The sequence below is a fragment of the Varroa jacobsoni genome, unplaced genomic scaffold (assembly GCF_002532875.2).
Source record: "Varroa jacobsoni isolate VJ856 unplaced genomic scaffold, vjacob_1.0 scaffold_112, whole genome shotgun sequence".
Classification (NCBI taxonomy): Eukaryota; Metazoa; Arthropoda; class Arachnida; order Mesostigmata; family Varroidae; genus Varroa; species Varroa jacobsoni.
This window is the reverse complement of record NW_019213014.1, coordinates 37,655-56,043: the sequence shown is the minus strand read 5'-3', so window position 1 is coordinate 56,043 and position 18,389 is coordinate 37,655. Positions and strand designations below refer to the sequence as shown.

Genomic DNA, 18,389 nt, shown 5'->3' with positions numbered 1-18,389 from the left:
TATATGTTCGAAACTCAGCGGCTCATACAGCTCGTAGAACGCTCATGTAATGTTCCTCGCTATAAAAATGCGACCTAAAGGTCAAGAAAAATTAGGATAGGAAAACAAACTAGTTGATATCCTCATTATAATTTTATATGTAATATAATTATAATTCAATGAAATGTGAAAAAGTTAACTATTCCGTATAAGCTCGTCTTTTAAACTACGGCAATTGAAAACAAATCAGTGCTACAAATTTCAGCCGTTTTCTGGTCCGTGTGCATCTAAACAACTGACGTGGGAATTAATAGTGAGTTACAGAGATCCTAATCAAATGTTATATAGCAGTTATGCTGTTTTTCCCACGTTCGTACATTTACCTTAACAGACTTACCGTACCCCTGTACGTTAATTGCTACCAAATGTATTATCGGCTTGTAATTGCTAGCTGCGGCTAATCTGACGGTGATATTTTTTTACGGGCACAAACAATTGTTAGAAATGAGTTCGACCGAAATCTTTCCTACTTAATATTGTAGCAGCAATATTTATATGTTAATTAATGACTCTCTTTGATAGGACTATATAAAGCACAGATTTGCGCACTTTTTTCCCGATAGCTTGATCTGTGCATTTACGCCGCTACAGACGTTGATGAATTTATTTAACTATTTACGCCTGCAAATGTTATGAGCCGCATCGTCCTCATGTTGATTGAGTATTAGACTTAGGTCATTGCTATTCAACGAACCCTCTAGACCACTAAATTTATCTTATTGCTTTGTATGATCAGTGTATTGATCTGATCTGCTTGTAGAGGCCAGCACATTTACGCCCCACCCGATGGATATTTAAGGAAACATCATGACCCGAAATAAAAAAAGAAACGGTAATGGACTTACTCTTAAGAATGAATTATCGTATCCAGTACTCGAGTTAATTTCACTATGTGTGGCCATTAATAGCAAATGGTCTTCGCATAGGGACAGAACACGAGTAAGCAATTTAGCTCAACGTCTTTTTGAATCGAAATTTTCGAAAAAAAAAAAAAGGCACAATTAACTTATTTTATTGGGCATCAGAGAAGACATTATACAAGGTGTATATTTGATATTATTATTCAGCTTTATTTTCTCGTTTATTTCGTGATTCGGTATTTGTGAGATAGTCGCGTCGATGCCAATTAAAATCGTTAAAAGAATATTCCGCTTCCACCGATAGAACTACGCTTCTGCGTTTCTCATTCCGGACTTGGGTAAGACGGACACGGCGCTGCTGGCCATTTTCTTATAGGCCCACTATGACGGCCGACAGATGTGTTATAGTTCCTGTCCTTTGCTACTGTCAATATTGAAGAAACTACATCGAAAAGTGAAGACGGAAAGACAATCTGCTTATTGGCGGCGGCGGCGGCTGTATATACTACTAAATGCGTCTAGATTTTCACGTAGTAGCGTTCATAGCAGATGACACAATGGACAACACTATATTCTTTATAGCTGTTCATCGATCATGTTCGTCTTTAACGGACCGAACGATAAGTTCTTGTTAACATTAGGTTCATTCTATTGACAGAATGAACTGTAGGACCAAAAGAACGTGTAGCTCCATTAAATACCAATTGCTACTTGAGCAAATCAACTTAGTGTCACATTGTCAGTAGTTACCGGTTTAGCGGTGTCTACCGTAAAAATCTAGCTACGGATCTGTTTGCGATCAGCAGCCAAAACTCGCTGTTAACGTCGTTTCCTCACCGTCTGGGTACGTGATCCATGTGACGTGTGAGGAAAGTAGACGCAACTTGTTGAGTACAAAACGTAGCTCTGACAAAACTAAAATGTTTGTCATTATTTTTTCTCTAAAATAACCGCTAGACTGCAGCTAGCTCCAGGGAATGTTCACATCTTTTGGACAATCTAGTTCACAGTGGTAATATACGGGCACGTCTTTTGAGTCTACCATAACAAGAAAATAGAGGTTACTTTATTTCGTTTATGAGAAAAATCTACATTTGTGTAAAAATGAATTTATTGATCCATAATGATTAGGCTATCCCACAACAAAGCACGCAATAAAATCTGTTGGCAAAAGGTACTGGCCACTTTTCTGCCTCATATACGTATGGTTCACACAACGACGTTTGTACTGACGATCTTTTTTTAGTTTTTAAGAATGTCATCCAAGGAAGCCCGCGTTAGCATGACACAACTATTCCTTGTGTGTAAAATGAAATAATTTATGTTGAAAGGATCGATCTCCACACAAGGTACATGGTACACATCGCCAAATGTTTGCTCGCACATTTATAAAGTGAGTTAAACCCCATCCAAAAAAAAAAAAAAAAAAAAAGCATTTTGAGGCGATTGTGTCGCTATTTTTGTATTACATAAACGCTTATTGGTCTTTCTTCTAATTCACTGAATTGAAAGTTATTATAATCGTATTTACGCATATACAGTTCGTAATAATACTAACAATTTTCTACTCATTTTAATAGTGACATCTCGAGTTTTTCAATGAGAATTATTAGCAAATGAAAAAATCTTTCAATTGAAGTCCTTCTTCGGAACAGCGTCGAAAGAGGAATTAAAACCGAGCCTCTCGCATCGATTTCTTCGCGATGGCTGACGTTCTTCGTTGGAGAGTGCGACGCTACGGCTATCAAGCGGCTGCCGGTAGTCGGTCTCGCCTGTTATCCGGCCCTGCCACAACTAGTCAGCCATCGGTTTTTTCGCCACCATATCTTCTTTGAAGTTTTTGAGACTCGCTTCTATGGGGAGTACTCGCTAATGCATGCATGCATATCTCAAATAATGTTTTCGCCGTTTAGATAAAGTCCAACCGCCGCTGGACCGTTTCGCTTATGCAAATTACGTTGTTATTTAGTCTGACGTTGCCCGACACATGGCACAAAAATCGAGTACGCATAGCTTCTCGAAGAAAAAGAAACACAGGCGAAAAAAGCTGCCTGTTAGACTATATTGGTCTTCCCTATCGTGCGACCACTGCGATGGCGGCAACAACGGTTGTTTGGTGCTATCGTCCATCCATTCACTCATCTATCTCACTATTTTTTTTTGAAATTTTCTTTCGTTGCCATTTTTCTTTACGAAGTCTCTACCTATGCGCCCAGAGAACAATTATAATAACATGGAGTAACAGATGCGTATAGTTAGCACTTGCTTATGATATTGGCTTCTTTCGTTTAGTTAAAACACAGATATTTCATTTCGTATAAATGTGTCCCTGTACTGTTTATATATATATATATATATATATATATATATATATATATGGTGACGTCCCTCGAGCCGCACATGGATCGCAAATCATTTATATACATGCAATCGTTCTGTACAGGCTAGACGCGAAAGAACTTACGTTAGCAGGGCATCTATACGGGTAATCAAACGGTTCTCCGATCGAACAAAGTTCGTGCACGCGTGTGTTTTTTTTTTATACTACTACAGATTTATTTGTTCTTCATTCTATTGGTTTTCTTGATAGGAATATTAGAGCAAATGGCATAAAAACCAGATTTGAAATGAATTGGAATAAACAAACACACATAGTACAAACAGAACTTCTATATACAACGAATATTTGCCTAATATGCGCCTTATTTTTAGACAATAATTTATATATGTGCTCGTAGCTCGCTATATCAAATGATAGAACCTTCCTATAGGCAGATTCTATCTACTGTTTTTATGCAAATGACAATTGATCGTATTTAGAATAGAGGTGATATTGATTCAAGCCCCGATTTATGAAAATCAAAGCCAATATTGGATTGATTGTTGAAAGAAACTTAAGCCTGTCCAGTTCTCGGCAGAGACCTTCGTTGCCCGTTGCCGCCACTATCAGAATGAATCTAGCATACAATTACCCCAGCTCTTATCTTTGCTGTTTGAAATTCTGCTAATAACACAGAACTCCATAATGTATCTTGAGTATAGAAAATTATTCTGTGTTACAAGCTTGTCTAAACTGAAGAAGCGCTCTGCTCCTCTTCTATGGATAGAATGAATACAGCAGACAGGTGCGCACCAAGTTCATCGTACACGGAAAGCCGCTTTTGTTGTTGTTTTCAAATTGTATTCAACCGCTCTTTGCAAAATCATATATTTGGTAAATACATTTATAATTTTGTCGCTTCGCACCTGTTAATATTCATCTTGTTTAATTTCACAGTTGACCTTCACCCATTTCTTTGCCGCTTAACCCGTTCGGGCCTGCGACTTTTGGCGACTGAGTGGCACCGCAGTTAGAGCGTCTGCTCTGTCGTGAGATACTTCGAATGAGTCCTGGAATAGGATTCTTTGTGTATGAGGGACTGAAGGGCAGGAACGGCAGTCTTTCGAAATGTTGCCCTAGGAACGGCATTCCATAACAGGCGAGATTTGGCTCCTTTTGATGATGATAATGATCTTCAATCAATCCGCGTTCTGCTAAAGTTCCCGGAATAGTGTTGTCCAAGAAGATGCCGAGGCTACCTGGATTGTCAGTGAATTCAGTAACAACTGTAGTAAGCCAAGTAATAAACCCATTAAAAACTAGCATATATGAACTTTGCTAATTAAATCAATAATTAGTGAAACTCTGCAAATTGTCTTAACTTAACACAGAGATACGTAGCGTTGTAATGTAAATCTTAGAAAGTCTCACTTAGCCCAGTTGGCATGCTCCTTATTTTTATGTTCTATCCGCATTTAGCCTAGGTTCCCTAGTTGTGATTTTCTCTGAGAAAAACTATGTATCCATTATTGCTTTCTATCTCAAACGGCGCTTCAGACGACCGCATAAAGCAAACCATGATGCACTGTTAGCGCGACGCACGCGTCCACTGAAGAAGACCTTTCAGGTGGGAAGACAGTGCATTGTGTGCCGATTTTCCGCACGAGAAGAATGGCTTAATTTGCCCAACTGTTCACATCGACATCGCGGAGGATTTGGCAAGACATGAAGGGTCTGCTTTATTCAAAGTTTCTGGGAAAAACAATGACATGATGAAACCAGTTGGCGGCCCAACGATACGTCACACCTATTCGAAAGTCGGCAATATAAAAGCCCCGTAGGGGAAAAGTCGTTTCTTGCCCCAGTTCCTATTGTATTATTGGCTTCGTGCGGTTTCGTGCGAGTGACTTGGAAAGTTCTAACATTCCGCGAGCGTAACTTTCTCTTTTCGAATCGTAGCTCAGACCCTCTCTGTCTGATTACGAACGTTAGGATATGTGAAGATTTCAGAACAATATTCACCTCCACACACTGCTTACGTAGGGGTTTTTATAACATTATAGGCGGACATATAACGTGAAATTTTACACTCTATAAATTAGTAAAAACGCAGCTGAAGCCAGTAGATTCAGTATAACGTATTGGACAAAATCCTTGTTCTAGTGATTATCATACGTTAAGTGTTGAGGGAACTATAACTCTTGGAGTATTTGCACGTTAACTACATCAAATTCATGTGAAAGTGCTCGTTGTATACCCGTAACTTGAGATTACTTTTAAACAACTTCCATTCTTTCAAGTTTCTAGATCGGCTCTTGACTGTTCATCCGTCTTGTTTAGCAGCAACACAGGCTAACGAAGACAGAAGGGTCGTGAATTCGTCGAAAAATTGAACTTTTCTGCAAATATAGAGAAATTCTATAGACTCCGCTAATGAGGACCTTTCTGTTGTTAACATTAATAGTCACAAAAAAGTACAGTTTAAAAAAAAGCAAATGCAAAATACATCGTACCATTTCTCGAGACCGTTATTCTTAATAATTTACAAATGTACTCAACATACACAGCTTCTGATTAGCGCGGCAGGTAACTTAGGGTCTGAGAAGCGATTTCATCCCGAATGTAAAAGGACTCAATGTTTTGGCCTTTGCGCAAATAGGTTTCTCGCAGGCCCCGTTAGTTAGTCTACAGATAATAATTAGTTCTTCATATCCTTCGTTTAGTATATTGATTGCGTATGTAGATTGAATAACAGTAGTCGGACCATCTGTTTCAATCTCGTGTTACTCGCACGTATCGCTTTCCAATCTAGATAATACTTGTATATATTGTACTGTCACTTTGTTTATACTGATAACGACACAATTTTATGAATCGTTAATTAAATGACCGATTTGTGTACTGTAACACACTTACCCCCTACAAACATCGACGTGGAAAACAGGATAGTAATTGTTTGGTCAAGCATTTCATTACCTGCGGTCAGATCGATAATGTATTCCATTTATTTTTGACTCGTTTTTTAATAATAATTTGACAGTGAGAAATTGTCAGGGTCATAAAATTATGTACCTGTCGGCCTCAGGCCCATTTGGATTAATTTCTGATTGCACCTATAGGATATGGCTAACAAACACTAAGCTAAAATGGAATTTACATACTAGAGAATCAGTCTGAAGTCTGACGTGTCTCGTACCGGTTTTTATTGCGTCCGAATGTTTTCGCGCCCAGTGAGCTACCATAATTCCGCCAAAAAGTGACACTCCGAGAATAAACAGGTTCCGAGAAGATGTCAAATCTACTTTCCGGGCGGAAGAAATACCAACTCCAGCGATCAATGAAAACATTACCACAAATACACCGCCTGTATAGTAGGCAGCGGGTCGTAAGCGGGCATAAGCAAAGAAAAAATAAACAACAATTATCGCCCCAATTATCAATGAAAGGATATATATATATATATATATATATGATCGAAAAGGTTATCCGAGACATTTTGAAAACATTTCTAACCAGCAACATACGTCACACTATTTCATGAGTAACAATACACAACAGCGTTTAGAACAGCATCTTTTTTTTTTTTTCGTTTTTCGGGTCTGGACTATAAGGCGAGGACAGCTTTACTGATCATTGGGAAATGGTCCGACGTGCAATTCGTGCACCGACGTCCATGCTATGTGTTTACGCTCATTATTATTATTATTATTATAAATAAGCAGCGTACTAGCCATCCAGAGACGATGCCAGCCATGCCAAAGGTTTTTTGTTTGTTCGTCAGGAAATCTATGGAGTTGAGATTCTGTTAATAATGACGGTGTCTGGCTTGTCCCGAATTCACAAGGCGTGCCATATACGAAGAAAAACTGTTTTCTTTTATGTGCCTCCCTAATGTGTATATATATATATATATATATATGCATTATGTATCGGTATGTGCCCGTACAAGCTTAACCCTGACGAGAGTAAGTTTTCGTTTTTCAAGAAAGGAAGAACAAGTTAATTGAAGACAAGTCGTTTATAAGCAATATTAATCGAGAATGCTGACTCATTTGGACGTGGCGGCTGCTACATCCTCCACATGATGGTGGATTCGTCGACGCAAGCAGTAGATTCACTTTGTTTGTTATAATTTCTGATCCGTATGCTCACTGACTGAGAGATTGATCACAATGACGACAGCAGAATTACTACCAGGTTCACTCTCCAGAAGAGGAAGTTATCGGGGAAAAAGCAGGCGTTTGCACTTGATGGTGACGGACAAAGTCTATAATCAAGGCATACGTCTTCTTTTGTGCGTCAAACGATATTAAAATACTGAACGATAGTGCTTTTTCTTTATTCTTTATGTAAAAAATAGCTTCTGTACAACTCGCTTCTGAGATGTGTCCAGTGTTGCTTACATATCGATACATACCGATAACTGGGTCGGGAATAGTAGCAAATGTTGCTCCCACTTTCCCAACGATGCCGAACATAATCATGTAGACAGCTGCCCAATTGATAACTGAACGACACGCGACCTATAGCATAAACAGGGGGCGAACGATAGATACAACTATTTATGTGAAGACAGCCCATACCGGAGCCAGAAAATTATCCTAGAAATAAAAAATTGCCGACTCAAATCTCAATTTTTTTGACTAGTTATCTTTAACTAACGATCTAATAGACATCTGGTTGAAGCTTAATAGAAAAGCATTATTTATAATATAATAAAGCACTGTTAGAGAAATCTTGAGAGGCGGTGCTTTGAAGGATATTTTTGAAAATGTCCACTGAGGTTATTGCTGCTTGCGCACCTGAAAATATAATTTGATCACTCCTTGAATCTCCTTGGATGCAGCTAATCAGCCTTGTTTCCTAGACACTTGTGATTAAGCCTAATGCTACACTCGTATAAACATAAGCAAAAAAATAAAAATTAACGCACTTTAGTTAATGCAATAATTGAGATATTTCCAGAATAGGAGGTGAGTCCACAGCCAGCCCCGAACACTCCAGCTAAAATACAACCCACGCCTTCGGACATGATGCCGCGATTTATGGCATGCTTAGGGGGCGGTGGAGCTCGGGCCAGGGAAGCGCAGGCCAGGTAGTCGCCTGGCATATGAAAAAAATGAACAATGGTAATCCATATATTGAAAATGATTCAGTGAATTGAATGATATCATACGTTGAACTAGCAGATGAGTGCTCACAATAACAGCAGAATAATAGATTTTTTTTTTTTTTTAGCATTGATAAACCGTAGTGTGGTTCACAAATGAATCAGATCATCTCTCGTACCGCTCATCTGGCTCTAGAGTAATTAGCTGCACATATATGCATATATACGCAATGATAAAGATATAAAATTAAATATCTTTAGGTTCTTAAACGATCACTTACCAATTGACTCAACGATAGACCCTAGGATGGCTGATAACATTCCAATTACAGCCCCCACTGTGAAAGTAGGACCTCCGAATTGGGCTACATAATAGGAAATATTGTCACTATAAATGGAAACAGCTTATTCTCGACGTTCTTGATCTGTCTTGACAATTATATTGTTTCACTGCCCCTAGCGCATGTAGACGTTCGGCAATATATAGGGCACAGCACATACATCGGCATCATAATACTATAGCTATAACGTCCGACGAAATAATTCTATAACGACAATATGTCGTTCCCCTGCAGTTGAGTACCAACCAGGATAAGGCAGTCGTATCCAAGCGCTGTCTCTGATAATGTTTACGCGGAGATCGGTGCGGGCCAAATTCGTGGGTCCGAAGTAATCAGTCAAGGTAAAAATCGCACAGATTGCCCAGGATACGGCTAAAGCCATTAATATCTAAAAAAGGAAAAATATAGGTACGAGCTCTAGTTGAAGACTCATTAATCCACGTTAGTGAATTTCTTCTGTAAAGGCTCAAGTCCCATCATGGGTAAAATTGCTTAATGCGCGATGGGGTTCAATTCTATGAAGAAAAGACTGGCTTCAGAGCACATACTTTTTCTAACATACTTTAATATTAAAAATCAGGTAAGTAAGTAAGTCAAATTGTCGTGAAATCTAGCTTGGGATCTGAAGTTATTATCTCAAAAAATATCGATAGCAAAAGCGAACAGAGTATAAAATGTAGAAATATAATGCGACACAATTCAATGAATCACTAATAGAGTTTGATTTTTTAGAGGATTTTTTCCCATAAAATTATTCATTTTTAAACAGATATTTGAATACCAACAAGCAGGAAGAAAAAGGTAGCATTCAGGATAAGTTTGGCTGAAATATTATAGGTGGTCCGAATTCAGCTTGCAAGTTAGAATGTCACAAACAAAATATAATCTAGGATTCTGATACGCTTCCTGTCGACTAATTGCGTTGATTAAGTTTATAAAAGTTGGGGCTTATTGTGGTTACTTATAATGTACACACTAATTGCGGTCAATAGTATTTAGCAGGGTTCAAGCGGCACACTGAGCGGTCAGGCGGAACAAGTTGTTGGAGGGACCTAGGACAGATTGTTACACAAATAGCCTAAAAGGCCGTCGTTGAGTGCTTTCGTATTAACTGATATTCCCACGTATTCCATTATTGCTTATATTACAGTTGAGGATTGTACTATATAATGAAATCAATCTATCTTAGCGTGCAATGCGCATTTTCGAAACGATGGGCAATGCCTGAGTTTAACATTAAATGTTCATTTAATTATGTAAAACCTTTTGTTAGGGCTAATTGTTATAATGTATTGCAATAGAGACTCACCGGAAATATTTTAAAGATGGCCACGCGTTTCATTGTAAGTCCATTTTTATTAACAGACGGTAGCAGGCATTCTACGTTCGTCAGGTACTGTGAGAACAGGGTCATCAACACGATAGCCCTGTACGATTAATTACAATAAAATCAATTTCGTTTCGCAATTTTTTTTGCACCTGTGTTGTGCCTATATATATATATATATATATAGCTCAATGATGATTAAATCAATATACGCCATCGGTAAGCAATTAAATGGTTGCCGATATATACCTTATGTAGCTCAAAAAATCTTCTGCATGTCCTATAAGGGTCAGCCGTATTTATTTAGTATAACGATCATTCACAGCGATCAAAAATCCAATAGTTCAAAAGTCATTTTCTATATACTCCCTATTTAATCCGCAAACAACATTTTAGTAGTAACCATAGGTTAAGCAGAAATTTATTAAAATATCGGTCAAATACGGTACGTAAAACACACAATACTTCCAATAGACTATATTAAATTAAAAAACTCAAAGATGAAAGGGCTCAAATTTACCAAAAGGTTTAGAAGGGACAAAAGACGCAAAAAGTTCTTAAAATACTATGTTCTTCTCCTAAAAATCCATATATAGGTCATATTTTCGAGTTCTTTTAATTCAAACATTGATGAGAATCTTCCAGTTTGCCTTATAAAAGAAATTCTCAAAAATTTTATGAAAGCCGACCATAACGGAGACCTTGATTTCGAGCAGAAGAGAAGGCTTGTTATCTTAGTAGAAGTTCGCTCAAGAAAAAATCGTCAAAAATAACCAATTCGCTGCAATTAAGCAATAAACCCATTATAACAGAGCATTGTTTTCTAGAGGTTGAACGAAGATCCTCTACTGTCTTATTTGTTTTGCTAGACAAACCTCTGACAAACTGGAGAATTTCATTTTCGTGCCAAAAACAACGTGCTATATTATTTCCAACTTTTAGGCAATTTCGGAAATATTAAAAAAAAGACGTTGATGAAATAAAGTGAAAATTTAAGTCCGTTGAATTTTTTTTGTATATAGTGTGTTTGAGCGACATCTTGCCGAGTTTACACACATATCGTTTGACGCACGGTTACTAATAAACCTACCTGCAGATTGAAGAGATAAGTATTTTAAAAATGAGTAGTTAGTATTTTCTATCTGAGCTACTATTATGGTAGGCAGTAGCTATATTTTTATATAATAATTATGGACCGCCAGGAAGGATGTTTCCAGCACATGCAAAAACTTCGTTGAAATTTATGTTTTTGTTTAGATACAGCCAGAGAAAAACGTATAAAAAAATGTTCAGCTAAAATGTGCCATCGTATAGTTCAGTCTGTGATGTTAGAAACTAAATTTCGTAGTTTATAATGGTGCGACGTTTTACGGCACTGTGCTGTGTTCGAGGCGCATTTTGTAATCTTTGAAGTTTGAGACCGTCGACTCGGGTACGATCACTCAGGCTTTTAGCAATTGGAATGAAATGACGCGTTAAGCGTCGGCGATTTCAAGTAGTTTACGGATGTAAGGCCTCTATTGGAAGTACAGCTCGGTATTGACTTGCCATTGCGTAAAATCTCTAGAAGAAGAAAAGTACCCATTTAGAGCCGTTGGTTTTGAGAATTCCAGTACGGGAATTTTAAATTCCGAGGTACGTCTCATGAGGGCATCTGCGAAGGTGCATAACGAGGTGTTGATATTTACGAAAATCGATCCATATCGAAGCGCCCTCATCTTAACTCCGAGTTAGTGTATATAAAAATGCCACACTTGTTCACTTTGCTCAAAGTAATAGGGCAAAAAATTGAAATGCGGCATGATTTCGGTTAGGTTCTATGCAGACGGTTATTTCTTTGCTTTAAAGTTATAAGAATGATTCATTGTTCTGTATAATTGTGAATTCTGACTGAAATGTCCATTCTATAATAATCACAGACAACCGCATTAATAAGTAGGTATAACTGAAGGGATGTAGTAATGCTTCAAGCAAATGTACAGCTGCAATGGCTCGTGGTGTTCTACTAATATAGTACAGCCTTTTTTTTAATAGTTCGGTTATTCGGTAAAGCTTCATGAGCCTTGCGTCGTAAGTTAAGGCCCAAATGTAAACTTAATGACTGGATAGGACGGGCGAACTAAACATTAGGCAATCAAGATATCGCACAACAAGTGTCGACCTAATATCGGCAAAAGGGCACCGTAGTTTTTATGACCTACTATAGGCGTAGCTTTCGCATATCACTTCAAAATCTCGGAGATTTTTGCACAAAAATTAAGCCTGAACATCTCAAAACTGCTTTTTAAGGCTCTCTATCTGGGTAAACTCTAGTACCTCAACGCCTCGCCGTAGCAGCAAAATGTCACTATCCAAAAAAAGTGACAAATAATAAGAGATATAGAAAATAACTATACCGAAAATACCATCTAACATTTCATACAGAACACCCTAATCTTATATATATGCCAGCTATTCATACGCTGCTTCTAAGGCTTAAAAAAGGAAAGGTTTAAATGACAAAGGTACTAAAAAACTGTTAGGTTTATCTATACAACCTACCGAAAACAGTTAATTTGTGCCGACTTTGAAGACGATTGTCATTTTAATCCATTTATTTAGATCCCAATTATGAATTTTTAGTTTTGTTAAATAGAAGCTCTTTCAAAAGCGGGTTGAAGGTTGTCAATGTAAATCTGGTTTCTAGCGATCAAGAACGTTTATGTTATATATAGAATTAGGGGCAAGGGTCTTCGCTTATATTCTGGACACTAGCTCTTTGTTTCTCTCATGATGACCTTATGTTTTTTTTTCTCGCAAATGAACTGCATTTGTTCGGAGGCACTTGTTCGGTAATAGCGGGTTAATGCATACCCACTATTAAAAACGATCCTCACGAAAATGTTTCAAATTACTCCAAATATCGTATATGTAATTTATTTATATAAGTTGTAGAAGGCCTTAGATAAGGTAACGGAACTTGACGCAGCTATTTCGAGTTTTTTCCAGTCGCAGGTTTGGACACCAAGCCGTTACGTTGGCACCATGTATCTAGGCTCTATCACGTTATTTGGTATTTATTTACAGCATGCTTATCAACGCTTTATTGCCAAATAGCCAAGCGCTCTTTTCTGCTTTCAAAAATTTTATCGTTACTGTTTTAGCCGTACCGCCCAGTTTTATCTAGAGCTTAGGGCTTAAAAAAATCTAACTTATTTAAGTGCGAGTTTTAAGATTTCATGAAAAAACAACTCTTAAGGAAAACATGGTAATAAAGAATATTAGTTAAAATCAATTGAAATCAGAGAGAAACTTGATTTTAGGAAAACCAGTGAAATGCAATGTAGAAATAAACTGTACACTTCGTTCAAAGCCTGAACATAAGCAAAGTTTTGCGATATGGACAAACGATGATAAGAAGTTCGAAGAGAAGCGAACTTCGCAGCCCTATATATATCGCTACCATTCTACCTCTCTCACTGTAACACACATATAAGCATCGAGGTTGTTCTAAATGCATCATAAAAACAATAGTATACACACATTTCATTGGTTGTTAAGAACGTACGTACATTATAGAAACAGCCCAGTTCTTCGAGCAGAGCGTTGCGGCCTCTTCAAAAAGAAACAGACCAATAAGCGCGATTGTCGGCGCGATTCCCAGCGGTGTAACCCATTTTAAAATCGAACCCACTATGCCCGTAGCCCCGAGCAGTACCTCAAAAACTGATGCAATCATAATTGCACCACTGATCTGCAAGGCAAAAAAAAAATACGACTGCGTATTCAATTCTATTATTGATCAACAAGAATAATCTGACACATAGCGTTTTTTCAACGGTAATTAACTTTAGAAAACTTAAAGCCATAATCAAGAAAACTCTACGTTTAATTTGTTATTGTTTTACCAATAACACATATAGACTTAGCCCCATAATGAATATTTAATAAGTGATTACCATCTTCTCGGAAAATCACTAGAGTGAAACATGGGTACTGGCTGGAAATGAATGATTCTATTTAGTAGCTCAAGTCAGATACACTATCATATAACGCACTTCTCGAATTCGTGTTTGCCATAGAAGTGACCATTCGTCATCGGTTACAGGTCCGGTAGAGTTGTTTAAACGAGCGGCAATTATTTGTTCCTCAGTGGGGCATTTCCACTCAGGCAGAGACATGATTGCGACGATGGGCACTAGGAACGTTACCGAACAGCCCTGCACAATTGGCAGTCTGAAAATACGTACGTCTCAGCAATCACTAGAATTCATTATACTATGCTAAATACTTTTAATATAATCTTACAATGCGGTTTAGGCGTTATGCCAACGATACTATCTCTTCTATGAGTACAACGTGTTATATTATACGAGTTACGTAATTCGATGATGCTCAAAGAGGTTATGCATAAATTTTTCCAAACTTTTCCGCGAGTGATGTTTCGAAGGGACTTGTTGAAGGGTTCGAAATATATAGACATAAAAGAATAATGTTGATCGTCTGTACCTGATACCGAAGGTTGTCTGAAAAATTGTAGTAATGCCAGAGATGAAGAAGATAGTTGATATGAGGTAGCCTCTTGCTGGATCTGAATCTCTCATACATATTGCAGGTGCCAACATAAACGGATAACTCAATGATCCCGACGATGCAATTAAGTACTATGCACAAAACATAAAACAATGACCACATATACATAGTGCTTTCACAAAAATACTAACTAACGATAATAAAGTAATAAACGTAATTCGTAAGGCGTTAATAGTAGTACCAGCAGCGCTAGTAGAAATATTCCTTTTAAGACATAAAAGGTAATTTTATAAAGAAACTGTGCATTTTCGATTGGACTTTTCCAATCCGTTCAAATCCGTCCCTGCCTGTCACCTGCTGAAATCCAAGCAGAGCGGAAAGATACCACGGTGGCGAATCTTCAAGGCCGTAGAGCAGATCATCCTTGTGAACCTTGTTGCCTCGAGAGATCATCCCTTCCTCTTCATCGATCTTCCCCAACTGATTCTGAAGCGATACATTCTATAAGGTGTACCAAGCAATCATAAAATTCTGTTTGTAAAAAGCCTTATCGCAACACGTTTCAATGTAGTTTATGATTACACGTAGGACTTTATATTAATGACATATGAAGGATATGATGATACGCTTATGTGTGATATTAACGAAGCTCGAGTCTTTCCGGCGGTTCTTCCGAGGCAAGAAGCAATTTTGGTTTAAAAGGAAAAGCTTACCCGCAACTTTCATTTACTAATTTCAGTTTACCTTATTTATATATACATATATAAATACGTATATATATATATATATTGCACGTATTGCACGTATATATATATATATATATATATATATATACGTGCAAATACTGCATACTCTCTGTATATATATATATGTACGTCAAGCTAGCCTGTGATGAGCCTTGCTGTACAATTTTTGTACGTATCAGCCCTTTACTGCTTTCTCATATAATATAATAAATTTATACGGCATAAACATTGACTGCAATGATCGTCCGTTAAGATATAAACAATTGAATTACTCTGTACATTTAATCTAGCATTTGAAATTTAGGCAGTACATTACTGTATTAAGAAAATCCCGTAGGAAAACTCTAATTAAAAAATGCTCGCAGCTTTGACAAACTATAGTATGTACATTGAGTCCGATTCCTAGAGAGTTTTATGCAAAGCTAGGTAGCAAAATTGAACTCTTTGGATCCGTGAAATCTTAAGTACCACCGCAGTAGACTTATCAATGTACTGTTAACATATATAAACTTACTTCCGTTACATTATAATCAAAACAAATGTAGATGCTGAACCAAAGGAAGTTATTATTAAAGCTTGCTACACGCGCGTACACTATTTGTGTGAAGTAACCTTATAATCACTGCGATAATAATAATTATTATTTCTATTAAAATAATATTAATAGACACCATACCTCTTTGATGTCGCTGGCATCTTTATGAGCCTCCGCATGCATGATCTCCCGTGAAAGAGAGGCCGTTGCCTATTCGAATACGAAGCTCCTTATACTTTAAAAGTGTGCTCTTAACTCTCGGTCTGATCCGTCTCTATTACATACACATTTCTTATAACCGACGTAGTCACACTCGACAGGCCGAAAAAATCACCACAAACTGGCCCAGGTAGATATCGGCTACCTGTACATATTCTTCCGCATGTTTACCCTCGTTTCTACGCCCCCCTCATAAACCATTTACCAGCACTACGAACGTATCAGATCGACAGATACTAGACGTTAATTACACCTGGAGAGATATACGTTTTACTATTTAGGTTAAAGGAACTATTTCTTTGAATGCGGTTCTTCTCGTCGTAATAGAACAAATGAAATAGACTGAAGCTAACGTGCAAGCATCATCGTTCCTAACTTAATTAATCTGAATACACTGCATGTTGCATTAAGTTCAGATGCACGTTTTTCACAGTATGCCTCTCAGAATCATCTCGAGCGGCGACATAGAGTCGGCTAAAGAGAATGTCGTTTTTAAGTTACAGTTATTCAGTTAAATATTTTCACTCAATAGTAGTTTTTGCATGGGCTCCAGTACGTAACTAGCTTCGTCCCGTATCATATTTAAGTTAACGTCTTACTTGCATTGAAAGATTGACTACCAAGTACTACTACCGCAGACTACAGCAGCATCGCCACTCTTCGTTACTCTATAGGGGAACAATATTTTCTTTATGTAAAGCTAGCTTTGATTACCATTACACAAAATATGCTTAACTATGAATATTGACCACTTCGGCTGCGAAACGAAAGTTGATCTAGCAAAAATACTTCAACAAACACTTTCTAGGAATTTTTAACCTGTTGAACAGAGATAGCTAGACAAAAATATTTTTTCGCCTTACTTGCAAGCTTTAAATAAAGGAAATATTAGGTTTAGAAACGTATTCTCTGTTTACTGCTTGAGTCTAATTATGGCTGAGCAGACTTTATCACTGTCAGGTACGTGTTTCGAGTACTAAAGAACAGCAGGATTGACCTTTACCTCCCTATGGTTCACCGCTAATACAAAATCATTACATGCCATACTAACGGATAAAGATATGTTTGCTTGCTTCTAAGGAAGGAGTAAGCAATAGAGCATTGTGTTCAGCATACTTAGGACGAAAGCTGAGGAAATAGGTAAGTATGAATTACGAAGATCAACCTTGCAACAACACCTGGTACGTCAAGTAAGATACAAATATTTTTGACAAAAACGCGTTGGTATGAAGTAGTGGCCTTCAAACAGGAACATAAATACTTCACTTTTGGCGCCAACCGCCAGACACCTTCAGCTATTAACGGGCGATAAACGCAGTTACGGTCTCTTTTACCAACGACTCTTTAGTTTAACTACAAAGGCTTTTATTAAATGGCCTGTAATGCGAATTATACCAGGAAATGAAAGGACAGGACAGTTTTCGTGCTCTAATCTAAAATTAACCACATTTATAATAAGTCTTCTTTTTTTTTTTTATTAAAGTGAATGCAGACGTTCACAACCGGTTTGTTAAAATTTAACTTTGCCAGAGTAAAATACCAAACGCTTCTTATTGCGATTAAATTATCAAGCGGATTGCTTATTTTCTAGCAGATTTTCATAGATGCTTAAAGGTTGCGCAGGAATACTGGCGAGGTGTCCGAACACCGGAAACACACGGAACCTCAGTTTGCACAGCTGTCGCTCTATGAACTACGTAAAAAGTCGAAAAGCCGTAAATGTAGATAAACATGTAATTGGAGTAAAAACTGCCAGTGTACTTCGAAATTACGAGTAACCCGAAATATTCAGACTATGTTCAGGCATAATAGCACTTACGTTCGAGCTATCCAACGCTACCTTCATCCGGGTAGGTATATCCTTGGGGTACTTGTTGAAGGGTACAGTCGGATGATGTTACGGATGAGTTTATTGTTTGCACGGAATTTTTCGCTTGAAATAGGACGCAATCGAAATCCGAACAACTGAAGAAGAATCTACACATAGAATAAGTAAAAAAGCGGCAACCCTGCTGTCTTCTATATCTACTTTCGTTATTACTGATGACACTGTTTGCACGACCAATGGATCGAAAAAGATCCATGTTGTTATTGCTACGGTATGGAATAGCCAAATATCTGTCGGCATTTAGGAAGTCACTGAGTGATGGAACAAAAGCATCGTCAAGGCCAGCAGAGCAAATGAAGAGACTGATTATTATTGAGCGTTGTAGTGTTTCAGTCAGCGAGCTTCTACGTGAATAGAGCAAATATAGACTCAAAGGGAATGCGTGCACTTATATCGAGGGTTTTCGGTTTTTAATGATGGTCGGTCGTCTGTGGACGCTGCAGGTAAAACGATTCCTATTGAACAAATGTATAGACACGTTGATCTTAGCAG

The 18,389-nt window shown here is 37.7% G+C and overlaps 1 protein-coding gene across 2 annotated transcripts; it reads right to left on the bottom strand.

Annotated features, from left to right (window-relative positions):
• Positions 1-1,084: 1,084 nt before the first annotated feature.
• LOC111266263 (solute carrier family 23 member 1) lies at positions 1,085-16,145 on the bottom strand. 2 transcript variants are annotated; one of them, XM_022843611.2, is made up of 13 exons: positions 15,932-16,145; positions 14,864-15,010; positions 14,486-14,640; positions 14,035-14,212; positions 13,549-13,730; positions 9,980-10,097; positions 8,917-9,058; positions 8,611-8,694; positions 8,153-8,322; positions 7,637-7,742; positions 6,416-6,583; positions 6,136-6,195; positions 1,085-4,478 (listed from the first exon to the last, which is right to left on the bottom strand). In XM_022843611.2, the coding sequence occupies exons 1-13, from the start codon at positions 15,971-15,973 to the stop codon at positions 4,171-4,173; spliced, it is 1,860 nt and encodes a 619-aa protein (XP_022699346.1). In that variant the 5' UTR covers positions 15,974-16,145; the 3' UTR covers positions 1,085-4,170. The 2 variants fall into 2 exon arrangements, with proteins under 2 accessions (XP_022699346.1, XP_022699352.1); XM_022843617.2 differs by having other exon boundaries at positions 14,864-14,995.
• Positions 16,146-18,389: the final 2,244 nt, after the last annotated feature.